Genomic DNA, 17949 nt, shown 5'->3' on the forward strand with positions numbered 1-17949 from the left:
TAAACGACTTATTATTAAGGTAGTTCGTATTATGATCCTGATCATTCATCTTCAAATTAATTAAAATAATCTTTAATATTAAAAATAAACTACATTGGTTGCTTTGGATACTAATATTAATTGAAATCAAACAAACAATATAACAATTTGTCAAAACAGAGACCCAAAAAAATCACATCGCAAAATTGTTCGTTCAGATAAAACATGGACAAGTACGTGCTCAAGATTTACAAAACTTACCAAAATTCTCACTTCCCTTTATCGAAAATGAATGAAGGATTATACAAGCTAAACTTCTTCCACAATATACGTTTTTGCTCCGGTGACAGGAACCGTACAAAAATGAAGGTTACTGTTGTTGGAGCTGCAGGTAAGCAAGGACCCTCCAACTATTACCTCATTAAGGAACATTATCTCAGGCAAAACTGGTCAATCCCTCTGTTTGATGCTGAAACAGTCCCCGCTAATCGATGAACTGTGCGTTCACGACCTGAGACCAACTCAAGGATTTGCTGCTGAGTTGAACCACGTGGATACCAATTGCAAAGTTACTTCGTTCACGGGAAAGGAAGCGCTTAGTAATGCTCTAGAGGTAATGATACAACCGATAAAATCTTACAAAATTCTAACTGCTTGACGTTAGGATTCCAAAGTCGTCATTGTCTTGGCCGCTTCCAAGGACTCAGACTTGCTGAGCATCGATGAAATGTGGCAACCTAACGCCCCAATCATCAAAGAAATAGTGTCCGAGTTCGCAAAGCATTGCCACAAGGTAATACCTTAACAATTAATTAGGAATGGGGTAAATTTTGTATTTTAGGCAATGTTGGCGATTGCAACGAATCCCGTAAACAGCCTAGTACCGTTGGCTTGTGAACAGTTGAAGAAATTCGGGGTTTTTAATCCAAGAACTGTTTTTGGTATAACGTCCTTGGATGTAGTGAGGGCCAACACGTTTGCTGCCAAAGTACAAGGCTACGAGCCCGAATGCGTCCTTGTCCCAGTTATAGGAGGACACAGCGAAGAAACCATTGTACCCGTTTTGTCTCAGTCCAAACCCTGCTATGAGTACTCGAATGTAAATTGAATATTACTTGCTGACGTGAGTTAATTGCAATTTTTCAGGACGAAATCGAGAACATAACCCACAGCGTGCGCAGCGCCCACGACAACATTCTTAAACTGAAACCGAACGAAAATGCCCCATTATCCAGAGCCTTTGCGGTAGCCAGATTTATTATTTCTTTAGTTAAAGGCTTGAAGGGGTATCTGGATATTGTCGAGTGTGCTTATGTTCCATCCTGCGTTTACCCCCAGCTCAAGTATCTCTCCACTCCAATTGTCTTAGGTATACAATACTCTCAACATGAACTGTCAATAACTAAAGGATCTTTCAGGAACTAATGGCATTGCGAAGAACTTGGGGGTACCAAAATTGAACGACTACGAGAATTGTTTGTTCAAAAATGCCATGATGAAACTGATTTGCGACATTAAACGAGGCGAAGATTTCGCCAACGAGGATTGTAATCGTCCCTGCGATCCTTGCGATCCCGAACCTAGTGCTCCTCCTTGTCCTGAAACTCCATGTGAAGAAAGGGTTTGTTAATTGTAACGGAAAATGTAGTCCTTTTTTAGTTATCTACCTTTCCTATAAAAATATTTTGACTTTCCATGATTTTTTACTATTTTTTAAGAAGTGAAACACGGGTCTAATAAATAAATATGTGTATTTATCAAACAATACCTACAATAACATATTTACATGCGTACTGTAATATACATAAACTTGATAAGTTAATGGCACATCTATTATAATAGTGTGAAAGATTTGAAATTCTTCCAAGGAAAACAAAATAGTCGATATATATATATACAATTATAGATAATATTCACAGCCTCTAAACATAATTCTGACTTCCATTCTCATCCATCCATTCTAAATCACTTAAAATATTTTGGCCAGATCATTTTTTTACCTGTTATTATTTTGCGCTGCTTTTATTATCTAATTTCAACTAAAATAAATGAAAAGGACGAAGATGAGTGCATCCAATATTTAAATTACGTAGGCTAAAGTGCTGGGACGCAGCTAATCAACTTGGAATATTGTCAGTGGCGTTATTATTATAGATTTAAGTAGTAACACTGGATAGAATACACTCACAATATTCCAAATTGATCGCATATAGACACGGGGTAAGAAAATACATTTTTGTTCTTATATGTAGCAGCAATTAAAAAAATAAAGTTTTTGAATTTACAAAACAAATAATCACAATAGTTTCCATAATGTTTATCTAAAAAATGGTAACATCATCGTACGAAAATATGGAAATTGATTAAACGTAACGACTGGATTATAAAATGGTAGAAATCGTTCCAGACTTACCAGGAATTAATATGGATTAACTTAAAAACAATAAATAAATTATATAATAAAGTAAAATATATTTAAAATAATCTACAAAACAACTAGACGATTTTTCCATATTTTTGTACCTTTCCTCGTCTAAATCTAATCTCGAAACTAACATCGACATTAAAATTTCTGCTGATTGGGATTTCAAAACATTAATGTAATTTTTGACAATGTGGGAAAACATTTTGAAATCCATGAAAAGTAAAACAAATTCCTTATATTAAACATTTATATTCTGAAAATATTTTTGCTTCTAGCTCTAACTTCAAAGACTGAATGAAATATGTTCATGACATTACTTTTGTTTCGACAGTGTACTTGTCATGATCAGAGAATATTAGATTTATTTTTATCCATGGTTGACATGGATATGAACGACGTTCTTTAATGACCAAAACTAAACTTTTTACAGATTAAATGCAAGTTTATTATACACTTAGTCAGAAATAAAAAAATACAAAGTAAGTTTACTGTATGAAAAAAATATATATGACTTTTCTCTAACATTTATTTAATCTATATAGACTAGTTTCCATTTACATTAAACATCTTTGTTACCTAATTAGAATTAATATTACATTCAGTAATATCTTGAGGTGTAATATTTAGTTTTAATTAATTAAGTAACTCCTTTATTAATCACTTGTCCCATACAATTATACTGCCATACTCGATTGAGCAATTCTGCTCTATACAACCAATTCGCCACAAAATATCCAGCACATTTGTAGGGACAACATCCATTTTAATTTTAGTACCTACAACACCTGACACATAGACGACTAAAAACACGACTGAGAAAATCTCCAATAATAATATTACACCAGTTATACAATACTCTCAGTTTCCGGCTGTAGATTACTGAACTCATTCAACACACCTCGTCGCAGCGACGAGTTGCTAGACTTCAAACCGTTACCTCTAAACAACCCGTGCAACCAACTTTTAAACGGGACCTTTTTCCTCTGAGGCTCTAGGAAGGTATTGCAAGATGCTGGTACAGACTCCAGTGACCGCCATCTATAACAAGCAATTCATTAGCACCCACCACAGAAACGCATTCAACACGATCACAAAGTGTACAGTCTTCGCTCGTTGCAACTATGGCTGTAATCAAGCGAACTGAACAAAACGGCAAATAATAAAACTAAAGTCACATCAACCGTCTAGCAAACTACTCACTTTTTGTTCGAGGTGTCATTCTCAAAGCAGTCGTTGAACGTGCTCCCACCCCTCCTGCGCACACTGATCTGCTTCTGCTGCGTCGGATTCAGCAGCGGCACCTCCACGTCCTCCAGCCAGCTGTTGTCCTCGTGCCGCGTCACATTCCCGTTCGGGAAGTTGTTGTTCAACAGCTTGTCCTCCGGTATGGCGATGATCTGCACGTCGCCGCAATTCTCGCAATTGTCCAGGCTTTTGGTGCTGCGCGGCATGTTAATGACGGGCGCCACGTCCAGCTGCTTGATCTTGGCCAGGGGCAGCGGATCTAAGCTCCTCGACTCTCTGATGCGGTTCAGCATGCCCTGACTCTTGTGCTCGTCGGAGCTGGACGCGATGCTTGAGAGCACCCGTCGCGGTCTCAGTCCTTTGCGCGACTCTTCCGGCACCTCGATCAGTTGGCTGTCGAACGCGGTGTTTATCGTTAGCTTCGAGCCCACCGTGTCTGGAACGGTTAAATTGTGACGGTTGACTTTTAAGTGGCGCGACGGTACCGGACTCGAATTTTGTAGGGTAGACGTACTTTCCACTTCTATGCTTGTTCCTGTCAACGAGGCATCAACGGGTTTTAATTTTGTTTTGGGGGCTGGTAGGTGGGGTCGGGGTTAATGTGCCAATTTGTGGAGCTATGTGTGTGTTTGGTGATAGTTTATTTAGTTTTTAGAGAGATTGTGCATTTAGAAATAGTTGTGTCAGTGTTAGAATCAGTTAAACTGTCTGACTTATACAAACGAAGAAAATTAAGAACCCAACACACCCAACTATTTAGACTTACATTCTTACATTTAACACATATATAACACATATACATATACAAACTTAGATAACAATTATTTAATCAATTTAATATTTATATAAATTTCTTAAATTTTTATATATAAATATTATAGAACTGAAGAACATTCATTGTTAAACAATATACAGTGGTACCCACAGGAAACATATAAAAAACATTGAAAACAAAAAGTTATATAAAACCTATTTTTATAGCTTTGATTAAATTTTTTTAACTAAAATTATTCTAATGATTGTGTGTCATAGTTGGATTCATTCAAACATGTAAAACATTACATTTATTTATTGTACAATTTAAACATGTTCTCCAAAAGATAATAGTAATACTCTGCACATCTTTTGAAGTGGATTATTTGAATTATTTAAAGAATCATAATGTCAATGGCATTATATTGCAATAAATATATTATCAAAATAAGTTTTAATAGACAATGCAACCTCCTATATAAATTAAACTAAATTGCATCAACAACAGAATTTATATTTAACTATTAACACACTATAGGCGGGTAGCAAAACAGTCCAAACTAAGTTGTTGAATGATAACAAAAAATAAGAGATAATTCTTTCAGTTCCGTATGTAAATCAATAGAGTAAAATTATCTTACCCCGCTTTTAAAGTAAGTACATTCAAAAAGGTAAAAATTACCCGGCTCGCTTATAATCAACAGTTCTCGAGACGAGTATTTTTACCCGACCCGCTTATAGTGTGTTAATATAATAGTCCCTTCTTACAAATTCGACCTTCTTTAGCACCCTCAAAATTAGTGAGGGAATAAATTCTTGATCCGAAGCACGCCATTCTTCTCTAAGAACATTAGCAGCTCCTACAAATTTGAGGCTGATGGTTACAAGTGTAAATTTGATTGAGAACGTTCTCATACGAATTCAATTTGATTACAGTGGCTCCCACCACGAGTAAATAATAATTCAAATTATCCATTTCATGTCGATTTGTAGAATCTCTAATCGTTTTTAAACAAATAATATTAATAATAATTTCTTTGGAAACGATTATAGTGTCACCACACAAAAATTAAAACAATGCAAACTTGAAAACAATTCAATAAACAATGTTCATCATGGTATAGAAATTTCAAACAAACTTTTTTGCCTTTATATTGAACTTGTAAGATTATTAGATAGATCTAATCAATAAAACCAGCATTAAATAATATTTAATAAATATTATCTAATCTGAATCAATATTTATAAACAAACTAATAAAATGGTGCATACAACATCAAGATAAATATTTTCCATAATTCAGTATATTTGTTTCTAAAGTTGAGTTTAATAATTAAATATTTAATAAAGATAAGAAAAGCTGGGTGCAATGAAAAAACCATCACCAACTAAAACATAATCAAGTCATAAAGTGGAAAGCAACTACCAATAGCTGTAAAATCTACAACAGGCCAAATAAAAGAATACCAAGAACTAAACTTAAACCATCAATGAACTAACAAGCTTAAAACTTGTTCCCCCCCTCTTGAACCAGCTATACCATAAGTATTAATAAATGTAATTTTACCTCTGGGTACGCTGGAGTGTCTCCTGCTATTCATCCCGCCAAATCCGCCGATTATGGATGGATGTCTGGACTCGTTGTTCAACTTGGGACTTTTCCTGGGTCTGCAGAACAAAGGCGGGTCGTGACCGAGGTCGACTTCCCGCCTCTGCACCGCCAGTTCGTTGGCACCCGTCAACCAGTACGTCTGCACCTCACCCTTACCTAAAACACTTGTGCATGTCGTTAAGTTTATCGGATGTCTTATCGTTACCTTTCATGTTGACTTTTCCCCTGTCTTCTATGATATACCCGCCTAGTTTGTCTAAAGCTTCTTTACATTGCACGCTAATGTGAATTTTAAGTGGTTCCCCGTTGCTCTCCATTCTGGACGCCGTGTTTACGGTGTCTCCGAAGAGGCAGTAACGCGGCATCGTCAAGCCCACAACTCCCGCCACCACGGGTCCTAAAACACACCCTTCAGTGCCTTTTTCAAGCCATCGCTTTCGTAATTACCAGTATGAATCCCGATGCGGAGTTTGAGCGTCTCCTTGGGTTTGTGCGTGATCCTGGAATTGTTCACAGCGGCCAGAAGATCGAGGGCCATGGAGGCGATTTCTCCCGCATGTTTCTCGCCGTTCCTGATCGGAAGTCCCGACACCACCATGTACGCATCGCCGATCGTCTCCACCTTGTACACGTCGTAGCCTTTGATAATTTGGTCGAATACTGTATAGAGATCATTTAGGAAATTAACCACTTCCAACGGTGTGCTCTCAGCGGACATCGCCGTAAAACCTACGATGTCGCTGAAGTATATTGTTACCGAATCGAATGATTCCGGCTCCACGCCGTGACCGCACGTCAATTTTTCCGCCACCGGTCTGGAAACACCACACAATTAATACCTCGTTTGATAATCACAAATGGGTTAATTACTTAGGTAACATTCTATGAAGTAAATCCTCAGTTTTCTGCTTCTCCTCAATGAGCAACCTTGTTCTTTCACCGACGAGATCCTCGAGGCGATTGGCGTAGGTCACCATCATATCCATCATTTGGTCCATTATGTTTTTATTCCTGCCACATATAATTAATTAATTGAAATCAGGACAAAACAACAACAAGAAACGTACTTTCCGTCTTTCATTCTCTTCAATTTGGATCGTATTACTGCAAATTCAGGCCGGTCATCCGGATTTTCTGCCCAGCACTCCTTAATCACCTGCAGCACATAATCGTCACAGCCCATGTCGGAATCCATTAGCAAGTCGATGTTCGGTCTGAACGGTTCTTCGCCTTCGCCCGGATACTTTTTCACTAGCTCTATTATGTCTGCAATCAAATTTTTGATTAAGTATTGAAGTTGCTGACAGTAGTTCAGTTCAGAAATTTGTTGGACAATGGGATGAACTCGTTTGTGTAAGAGTTTAAGAAATAATTGTGGGTCATGCACTTGAATTTAATTAAGAAACAGTATCCTTCAACATAGTTTCTATAAGTAGATTTTGTAATGATAAGGTAAAGTATTATTGGATACTGTTGGTTGGAACAAAGCGTCAACATGCTAAATGTTGATAAAAGCATGGTCAGCCTTAATAAAATGTGTACCTTCATCTGGAATTGTTATTCCCCTTAAATAATCTGAAGAAAGTGTAAAATACCTCAAAAATAAACTTAAATTACATCAAAGCCACCAATACAACTATAAATTAAACCACAATTAACTAATAAACGTAAACCTAACGTTTGCTATCGTAAAAAGTCATTACCTTTTGGTTCGTATGTACATCCGAATGGTCCCTTCCTTCCAATAATTTCGTAAAGTATTATAGCAAACGCGTAAACATCACCTTTCTGAGAACCTCTAACATAAACATTTGGGTCCCGTAATATCTCAGGAGCCTTCCAAAATAAACCTAAAATGATTGGGTTTATAAAATGTCCATAGAATAGAGTTTTTCCTCAAACTTACTTCTAAAATACTGATGATCACCTATACTATCATTTTCAGCACACTGCCTCATTTCTAACAACCCGAAGTCGGTCACTTGAAGCACCCAACGACTTGTTATAACACAGTTCGAGGATTTCAAATTCCCATGGCAGATCAGCATTGAATTGTGTATATACAACATGCCCTGAAATATACATGTAGATCCTTTTACATTTTATAATAGGTACTTACTTTAATGAGATCATGAACTAGTGAAGCAAGAAACATCTTGTCCAACGTAATATCTTCATTCTCTATAATATCCTGAAACAAAACACATTTAAACAGTGACAACTGAAAAAAGACAGAGGTGCTTACATATAAACTTCCTTTGGCACAATAATCAGTGACTAGTAGCAGGGAGGTGGGCTCGACGCAAGCCCCTATGAACGAGTTGACATTGTCGTGTCGCAACTCCCGAAGCAACCTCATCTCCTTCATAACGTCCCTTGATATGTCCTTCTTCCTGGAGAACGTTAACGTCTTAATCCTCACAACCACGCCCCTGTATTGGGCGGTGGACGCGAACACCTGCAATCCCGCCCTAGACTCGTAGGAGATTGCGCTCACCAAACTTTGCTGCAACAAAACATCCCTCAGAACTTGTTTGGGTAAATTGTGATTAGTAGTTACTTTGCTGGGACTGGAGACTATGTCGCGTTCGAAATAGCTCTGGATCTCCTCCTTGTCGATCTTCCACAGCAAACCCTCGATCTCCTGTTCGATCTTCCACTTCCGGTAGATGCTCATGGTGATCACGCCGGCGCAGAACAGCACGATGCCCAGCACACCGGCCGCGATGATGCTGTTCAGGTGGGTGTTCGGTTTCGGGCACAGTTCGTTGTTGAAGCCGCAACTGGGCTCGTCGTTCGGCTTGTCCTTGCCGGGCCATTCGATCGTCGTGTTCAAATTAATCCTGTACGTCTACGCGAGAGATTAATTAACACACTTATTTCGGACATAAACATGGGAAATACAATTGGGCAAAATGAGGACTCACTCACTGGAAAAGCATCGCTAGCGGTGTTCTGGAAAAACTGACCGACCGGCTTCAGCTGGAACGAGCAGGAGAACGTGTTGTGTGCGACTCTGGTCTGCGTGTGGATTTCTTCGTTGGTGAAGGCCAGCACCGAGAAGTTGCCCTCGGAATCGCCGTTGCGGTCCAGTTTCATCGTCGTGCCTATCACACCTTGAACACACGGAAGCGGGCTTTAGTAACGTTGCGGGGGCGAGATCAACAGCGACTAGAGTGGCGATTAATTAATTATCGGGGTATTCTTGTTTGGATATATTAATTAAAAGCTTTGACGTACGTTCACCGACTTTTGTAAATGGAAGTTATTGACAAATAAATGTTTATTCAATTCTAGTATGTTCTACAAAAAACAGCAACAAATAACGCGTTTATTAAAAATAAACGATGTATTCACTTGAATCAAAGCCAAATACATTTTTAATTTGACTGCAAAATATTTCACATTTACTCCTGAAAAACAATATTCAATACATTTATAAACTAAATTGAATGTGTTTCAAGGATTTATTTTTTTTTAACTTTACTGAACGAAAAAATAAACATTTTAACATTTTTATTTATTAATATTAATATGATTAATTTGATTATAACAAATATACATTACCTAAAAAAATCATTTATTATTTCCTAAAAAATAAATCATAACACTAACAAATGAGCTTAAATTGTTCAAAATCTTCGACACACTCTAGTCGATATTGGTCTCGATATGCGTTACCTCTTAGTACTTTGGTACGTTTTGTTGATGTTGATGATCGTCTCGATAATTTTGGTGCCGTTATTCGCCACTTTGTCAATCACTTGGTCGTTCAAAATTTCCTGGCCCGCCAGCAAATAGTGTAAAGCATGCGCGTACAGCATAACCGAATCGTACAGATAAGCAGCATTTAATGGTACATACTGCAAAAAGGTCATTAATATATATCACCAACTTTTGAACTTGCTACTTACTCGTTGAAACGTACTCAAAGACGGTGATGTGGTGAAATTAAAAGGTTCCTTTCCCGAGTAATTACGCACTTCCTCGATAAAACTTTGATAGTTTTGTACCGGAGCTGTTGGTAGTACTACGAACAGAGACTTGCATCGTTTCACGTGGCTTTGGTAGTCCGGGAGATTTTCACAGTTCTTGTACTGCCCGGTAATTTCGTTTTCTACAATTACATAGAATTAAAAAATGTTACAAAAGTTGTGACAGACTTACTCCAAATATATTTATTCACTTCTCGTTCATAATAGATGTTGGTGTCGACCGAAATAACAAAATACTCTCCGTTCTCGAACATTTTAGCAGTTTGCATGGCGTCCATAAAGTCAACTAATGATCCTGAACGTCCCAAAAACACGTAAACTAAAAACAAAACGTTAATTGATTGATTGAAACTTGAAGAGACCGACTTACTTCTAGTCCTATTTTTCGTCTCCTGTATAATCTGGTACCAAACTCCACCAGAGCAACATTTCAATTTCAACTGGCAGCAATTATATTTGTCGTCAGTTCTGATCTCGTCATTAATAGTCATGTTCATTTTTCTGCCTTCCTTTTTCAAGGACTCCATTACGTTCTTCTGCTCCACCTCGTACACGATCGTGAACTTCTTCCACTTGTAGTACGTCATCAAGGCGACCAGTGACTTCACCACCTGCGTATCCGGCGGTTCAGTTCTTGCGAAGGTCGGCACTTCGGATGCTGTCGAGTCAGAACATTTCTACAAGCCAATAAAAGTGATTAATTGTTTTGTAGGTGTTTCATTCGGGATGGTACTTACATAACTGATCATTGGTATATTTCTCGACTGCGCAACAATAGCCTCAACATGACAAGAGCCTTCAGGTCCAAAAAAGGCGGCAACCCCTTCACAAATCATGTCAGTCATAGCTCTTGTGGCGACCACCGTTTCACCTTTGGTATCTTCCCACTTCAGGACTAGAGTTACGTTCGGCAAAAGATCCGGATCACTGTTGATCTGTTACCAATTGATTTAATTGTCATTACAGCATATGTGCGTATGGTGTTGTAATTACCTGATCGAGGGCCATTTTGATGGCGCCGGCTACCTGAAGTCCCTGCCTGTCCTTCGCCTTACCCTTAATCGCCGGCAAAAAGCCGACGGTCAACGTCTTCTTCTTTGCCGACTTCTCAGTCTTGTGGTTCAACGACGTCAGATTGGTCATCCTGTCTGCCTCGTTCGTCCTGCGATCCGTGACGAAGCTCCCGTTCTCCTCATCCGGCTCCGGGGCCGCCATCGCGTACCGTCTGACGGCGGCCGTCTCGTTTTCGTCGCTGCCATCGTCTAGGTCGTTGGTGGGCGCTCGGTAGCCGTCCGCCCTGTCGTCCAGGTCGGAGGGCGGCGGCGGCCCGCTGTCGTGCGCCCCTTCGGCCGTCCGGTTGAAGGACCCGGTGGACGGCTGGCAGGCGCACGGGAGGCTCCGCAGGCTACAGGACAGCGCGACCAGCAGCAGAGCCAGGCCGAGGCGCATGGCCGGCCTCCTCCCTCACCGAACCTCCAGGATAATCTAGAAGAGAAGAGAATTCATGTTAATGTATTCATTCAAAGTATTTATTAAACAATAAACGAACCCTTAAAAAATCAATTTATTATTTACTGTAATGTAATGTGTAATTTTGTTCATAAATATAGTCAATGATGCATAGATCCACTGATCGAATTTTAACAAAATTCAGTGTCATGTTAGAACTTTAGCACGACTGCATCATTTTGTGGCGGAAGACGAAATTCATCTTTTTTTCTAAAGATGTTTGTTTATCGAAAAACTAAAGTAAAAGTTTAATTTTAACAAAATTTAGTGTCTCCATGAACAAAAGTCAAAGAACTCTCTTGACGTTCCTTGAGAGCATGGTCTCAAGAAGGTCTTGAACGACGTGTAGAAGCTTGGAACTTCAGCTTCATTACATTGTTTTGCAGCCTTCAATATCCAAACAGTGGTTTACAGAAGGAAGACATCTTATCATATAGTGTATTTAATAGAATTTGGTCTTTTTCATTATGGTTATCAAAGAGTTAAGTGAGATAAGAGCTTTCTGGTGTGGAATGAAAAGAGGCTGCCTTCAGTGATAAATCTTCTCATGATGTTGGGTACGTATAAGAAAGACGAAATTCACCTTTTTTTCTAAAGAGCTTTGTTCATCGAAAAACTGGAGTAAAGGTTTAATTTTAACAAAATTTAGTGTCTCCATGAGCCAAAGTCAAAGGACTGTCTTGAAGTTCTTTGAAGGAGTGGTCTCAAGGAGGTCCTGAATGTCGTGTAGAAGCTTAGAACTTCAGCTCCATTACACTGTTATGCAGCCTTCAATACCCAAACAGTAGATTACAGAAGGAAGACTTCTTATCATATATTGTATTTAATAGAATTTGGTCTTTTATATTATGGTTATCAAAGAGTGAAGTGAGATAATAGCTTTCAGATGCGGAATGAGGAGACTGCCTTCGGGAATAAATCTTCTCAGGATGTTGGGTACCTATAAGGAAGACGAACTTCACTTTTTTTCTAAAGAGGTTTGTTTATCAAAAAACTGGAGTAAAAGTTTAATTTTAACGAAATTTAGTGTCTCCATGAACCAAAGTCAAAAAACTGTCTTGACGTTCCTTGAGATCATGGTCTCAAGAAGGTCCTGAACGTCGTGTAGAAGCTTAGAACTTCAGCTCCATTACATTGTTTTGCAGTCTTCAATCACCAAACAGTGGTTTGCAGAAGGAAGACTTCTTATCATACAGTGTGTTTAATAGAATTTGGACTTTTTCATTATGGTTATCAAAGAGTGAGTGAAGTGAGATAACAGCTTTCGGATGTGGAATGAAAAGAGACTGCCTTCAGTGATAAATCTTTTCAGGATGTTGGGCACGTATAAGGATGACGAAATTCATCTTTTTTTCTAAGGAAGTTTGTTTATCGAAAAACTGGAGTAAAAATTTAATTTTAACAAAATTTAGTGTCTCCATAAACCAAAGTCAAAAAACTGTCTTACGTTCCTTGAGATCATGGTCCCAAGAAGGTCCTGAACGTCGTGTAGAAGCTTAGAACTTCAGCTCCATTACATTGTTTTGCAGCCTTCAATAGCCAAACAGTGAATTACAGAAGGAAGACTTCTATCTTATAGTGTATTTAATAGAATTTGGTCTTTTGCATTATGGTTATGAAAGAGTGAAGTGAGATAATAGCTTTCGGATGCGGAATGAAAAGAGACTGCCTTCAGTGATAAATTTTCTCAGGATGTTGGATACGTATAAGGAAGACGAAATTCACCTTTTTTCTAAAGAGTTTTGTTAATCGAAAAACTGGAGTAAAGGTCTAATTTTAACAAAATGTAGTGCCTCCATGAGCCAAAGTCAAAGAACTGTCTTGAAGTTCTTTGAGAGCGTGGTTTCAAGAAGATCCTGAACGTCGTATAGAAGCTTAGAACTTCAGCTCCATTACATTGTTTTGCAGCCTTTAATAACCAAATAGTGGTTTACAGAAGGAAGACTTCTTATCATTTAGTGTATTTAATAGAATTTGGTCTTTTGCATTATGGATATCAAAGAGTGAAGTGAGATAATAGCTTTCGGATGCGGAATGAAAAGAGACTACCTTCAGTGATAAATCTTCTCAGGATGTTGGGTACGTATAAGGAAGACGAAATTTACCTTTTTTCCCAAAGAGCTTTGTACATCGGAAAACTGGAATAAAGGTTTAATTTTAACAAAATTTGGTGTCTCCATGAGCTAAAGTCAAAGGACTGTCTGGACGTTCCTTGAGAGCATGGTCGTGTAAAAGCTTAGAACTTCAGCTCCAATACACTGTTTTGCAGCCTTCAATACCCAAACAGTGGATTACAGAAGGAAGACTGCTTATCATATAATGTTTATAGAAGAATTTGGTCTTTTGCATTATGGTTGTTAAAGATTGAGATGGTGTCGGAGATAATAACTTTCGGATGTTGAATGAAATGAGATTGCCTTCAGTGATAAATAATGTCAGGTTGTCGGGTACGTATGTATGTATGAAGATTATACATCAAATAAGTATTTTCACTGATTTTAAAGAAATATATATTGAGTATAATTTAGTTCCATCTAAATATGAAATGATGAGCAGAGAGGACATTTTGATTTGAAATTATATATGCGTTTTATGTAAATCCTTATAACCAATATATTATCATATATTTGATCCCCTTTGTAGAACATTCTCTCCATTATTTTTAAACTTTAATAAACGAAGAAGCAACGTGAGTGCAAAAGTAAGTAGGTAAGTACAAAAAATATATTGAAAGTCACGTAAATTAAAGTTATATTCTAGATCAAAGCATAGTCAGACATGATTTATCAGTAAACATGCACTTCTGAAGTCGTGTTTGCAATCGTCTTATTAAAAATCCCTTTTCCGTTCTTCTACAAACGCATTTCTAAAAAGAAACGGCGCACTGAAATAAGCAAATTTCCGAACTAGTTATCTCAAATCGATTTCCATCAGCAAAAATAATTGATTTCTGCCTGAAAAAAAATATATATATATGCAACATCTATCGGTACAGTCGGGCAACAACATTGCGGGAATTAAAAACAATAAAGTTATACGGTTACATCGCTTTAATCGTCACAAAAGGATATTCGAAAAGGGAAATTGCCGTGTAATTCAAAGCTTACAAGTTTAATTTCGAAATTGACTCGAGGCACGGCCGCCGACATTCATTAAAAATTTGCAAAGGAAAAACCGTAAGCACATTTCGCTCACAATTAAGGTTTACAATTGTGAATGTACTCGCCCATTAAAATAATGAATCTTTTCCTTGGCTCAGAGCGATGCGTTCGTTGTTTTAAAAGCGGAGCGTTTCGCGTGAAGATGTGTGCATTTCGGACGTTGCTTTTGTAACAAGTTTCGGAGGGGAATGTTTGCTTTGCAAAGCCGAAGCGGCCAGTTTTTGGGCGCATCTTGTCGGGAATCGTAATTAATTGTTATTCGGTTTGCCGCAGTTTCGCGTGAATGTCTTTGATGTAGTTTTGCGTTATCTAGCGGAATTTTAACAATCGGTTAAATGTACGTTCGTGTAATTTCGATAAGTGTGCATGTAAAGGTGACAAAATTACAATTCCGTGCGAATTCACGTTGTTAAGGTCAGTCAGTCCGTTTGGATTTACTGGAAACTTACTTTTATCTTTTGTTTTGAATTAAACAAATAAGTGACGTCGATCGGATGCTAATGAAACGTGAATTAGCAAACACTAACTGGTTTCGTGTATCAAATCTTTGGAGGATTCCGTGCACGCTATAATCGCTTCAATCACGTACACACCTATTATCACTTAGTTAATTTTCGGATACTATCGATGGTTATCGATAAATGTGAAATATACTATATGTACATTATCCCTAGCCATATTTTCAATAATTTTAAAGAAATATTCTTAATAAGTTTTTATTGCTGATAAATCTAAAATATAATTGATAGTAATGTCGATAGTAATGGAAACATTAATTTATTATTATATATCAAATTTATATGTTTAATAATTTTAAATAAGAATGTTTTTCTTAAATATTTTTGAATATTGATAGTTTACGATAAATTTAAAATATACTACTAATATAATTAGTAATATAAATATTATCGATAGTAATATCGATAGTATTGGAAACATTAATTTATTATGATACATCATATAACAAGTATTTTCACAGATTTTAAAGAAATATACTCAAGAAGAATCGTTTTCTTAAAATTTTTTGAATATTGATAGTTTACGATAAATCTAAAATATACTAGTAATATCGTTAGAAATATCGATAGTAATATCGATAGTATTGGAAACGTTAATTTATTATTATGCATCAAATAACATGTATTGTCACTGATTTTAAAGAAATATACTTAAGGAATGGTTTTCTTAATAATTTTTAATAGTTTACCATATATCTAAAATATAGTACTAATATCGTTAGTAATATAGATATTATCGATAGTAATATTGATAGTACTGGAAATGTTAATTTATTAGTATGCATCAAGTAACAAGTATTTTCACAGAATTTAAAGAAATATACTTACGAATAATAATAATAATAATAATAATAATTTTCGATAATTTACGATAAATCTAAAATATACTACTAGTATCTTTGTAATATAGATATTAACGATAGTAATATCGATAGTATTGGAAACGCTAATTTATTATTATACATCAAATAACAAGTATTTTCATAGATTTTAAAGAAATATACTCAAGAAGAATAGTTTTCTTAATAATTTTTGATAGTTTACGATAAATCTAAAATATACTACTAATATCGTAAATATAGATATTATCAATAGTATTTGAAACGTTAATTTATTATTATATATCAAATAATAAATATTTTCATAGATTTTAAAGAAATATATTCAAGAAGAATGGTTTTCTTAATAATTTTTGATAGTTTACGATAAATCTAAAATTTACTACCAGTATCGTTAGTAGTATAGATATTATCGATGGTAATGTCGATAGTATTGGAAACATTAATTTTTAATTATACACCAAATAACACGTATTTTCACTGGCTTTAAAGAAATATACTCAAGAAGAAAGGTTTTCTTAATAATTTTTGTATATATTTAAGAAGAATAATTTGTGAATACTGATAGTTTAAATTTACTAGTAATATCGTTAGTAATATCGATAGTATTGGAAACGTTTATTTATTAATATATGTTATATCAAATATGTATTTTCAATAATTTTAAAGAAATATATTCAAGAAGAATAATAATTGTGAATACTGATAGTTTACGATAAATCTAAAATATACTACTAATATCGTTAGTAATTTAGATTTTATCGATAGTAATATCGATAGTATTGGAAATCTTGAGTTTTAATTATTCATCAAATAACATGCATTTTTACTGGTTTTAATACTCAAAAAGAATGGTTTTCTTAATAATTTTTCAAAATTTATAATTTACGATAAATCTAAAATATACCACTAATATCGTTAGTAATATAGATTTTATCGATAGTAATGTCGTTAGTATTAGAAACGTTAATTTATTATTATACACCAAATAAATTATATATTCACTAATTTTAAAGAAATATATACTTTATAGTTTCTGTATATTAATATTTCATTGATTTTAAAGAGATTTACTAAAAAATAATTGTTGTTCTCTTAAACATATTTGAATATTGATATCGATAATTTCAATATTTAAATTTAAAATATACTATCGACAGTAATATCGATGGTATTAGATACTTTTTTTTAAATTTAATTATCGATATGTCTATAGTTTTTCATATCGATAATTTCTGATAAATTTGAAACATTTCATCGGTATTAATAATAATATTTATAAATATTATCGATAATAATGTTGAAGGTATTGGAAACACTAATTTACTATTATTATCTATTTTCACTAATTTAAAAGATGAAGTAACTAAAAAAAGAACTCTTTTCTTTAAAAAAATGGATATCGATATATCTATAGTTTTCCTATCGATAATTTCTGATAAATCTAAAATATAATATAGATACTAATAAGAAATACTAATTTATTTTTTTTATGTATTTTCACTGATTTTAAAGACTTAAACTCTCCAAAGAATTATTTCTTCAAAAATATTGTACATTGATATGAATAATATGCATATTAATAATTTCTTATAAATCTAAAATTCCCCATCGATATTCTTAGTAATATTTGTAAACATTATCGATACTAATATTGATGGTATTGTAAACATTAATTAATTATTTTTATTATGTGTTTTTACTAATTTTAAAGAGATTTACTCAATAAAAATAGCTTTTTTTTAATTTCAATACTGATATGCCTAGTAATAAATATTTATACATATTACTAATAGTAATATTGATGGTACTAGAAACACTTATTTGTTGTTTTTATTATGTATGTTTACTGATTTTCTAGAGTTTTACTCAATAAAAACTCTTGTCAATTTCTGATAAATCTAAAATATATT

At 35.2% G+C, this 17949-nt stretch overlaps 2 protein-coding genes across 3 annotated transcripts in view; one reads left to right on the plus strand and one right to left on the minus strand.

Moving 5' to 3' along the window:
- Window positions 1-141: 141 nt before the first annotated feature.
- On the plus strand, window positions 142-1673 carry LOC109600830 (malate dehydrogenase, mitochondrial-like). Its single transcript, XM_049968271.1, has 6 exons — window positions 142-370; window positions 420-592; window positions 644-772; window positions 821-1078; window positions 1126-1348; window positions 1398-1673. Exons 1-6 carry the CDS (start codon window positions 205-207, stop codon window positions 1607-1609), a joined length of 1161 nt encoding a protein of 386 aa, XP_049824228.1. The 5' UTR covers window positions 142-204; the 3' UTR covers window positions 1610-1673.
- Window positions 1674-1713: 40 nt separating this feature from the next.
- Window positions 1714-17949, minus strand: part of LOC109600831 (receptor-type guanylate cyclase Gyc76C-like) — an 85879-nt gene continuing 69643 nt past the window's right edge. The window contains exons 2-20 of one of the 2 annotated variants that reach the window (XM_049968270.1): window positions 11003-11494; window positions 10747-10944; window positions 10380-10686; window positions 10182-10328; window positions 9929-10131; window positions 9706-9877; window positions 8946-9130; window positions 8575-8865; window positions 8260-8520; window positions 8134-8205; window positions 7921-8086; window positions 7718-7864; window positions 7082-7280; window positions 6885-7025; window positions 6462-6829; window positions 6220-6411; window positions 5970-6170; window positions 3605-4085; window positions 1714-3442 (exon numbers count right to left, since the gene is read on the minus strand). In XM_049968270.1, coding sequence (XP_049824227.1) covers window positions 3250-3442; window positions 3605-4085; window positions 5970-6170; window positions 6220-6411; window positions 6462-6829; window positions 6885-7025; window positions 7082-7280; window positions 7718-7864; window positions 7921-8086; window positions 8134-8205; window positions 8260-8520; window positions 8575-8865; window positions 8946-9130; window positions 9706-9877; window positions 9929-10131; window positions 10182-10328; window positions 10380-10686; window positions 10747-10944; window positions 11003-11458 — 4380 coding nt within the window. In that variant the 5' untranslated portion in view covers window positions 11459-11494 and the 3' untranslated portion in view covers window positions 1714-3249. Of the gene's footprint in view, window positions 3443-3604; window positions 4185-5969; window positions 6171-6219; window positions 6412-6461; window positions 6830-6884; window positions 7026-7081; window positions 7281-7717; window positions 7865-7920; window positions 8087-8133; window positions 8206-8259; window positions 8521-8574; window positions 8866-8945; window positions 9131-9705; window positions 9878-9928; window positions 10132-10181; window positions 10329-10379; window positions 10687-10746; window positions 10945-11002; window positions 11495-17949 lie in introns of both variants that reach the window. The other variant, XM_020017023.2, reaches the window with a different exon arrangement.

This window comes from Aethina tumida, chromosome 5 (assembly GCF_024364675.1).
Source record: "Aethina tumida isolate Nest 87 chromosome 5, icAetTumi1.1, whole genome shotgun sequence".
In the NCBI taxonomy this organism is placed as follows: domain Eukaryota; kingdom Metazoa; phylum Arthropoda; class Insecta; order Coleoptera; family Nitidulidae; genus Aethina; species Aethina tumida.

Excerpts from the sequence above, each read along its gene's own strand:
- LOC109600830 (XM_049968271.1), top strand. The coding sequence starts at position 205 with ATGGACAAGTACGTGCTCAAGATTTACAAAACTTACCAAAATTCTCAC. Across the intron at positions 593-643 it reads CGCTTAGTAATGCTCTAGAG|GATTCCAAAGTCGTCATTGT; the intron begins GTAATGATACAA and ends GCTTGACGTTAG. Across the intron at positions 1,349-1,397 it reads CTCCACTCCAATTGTCTTAG|GAACTAATGGCATTGCGAAG; the intron begins GTATACAATACT and ends AGGATCTTTCAG.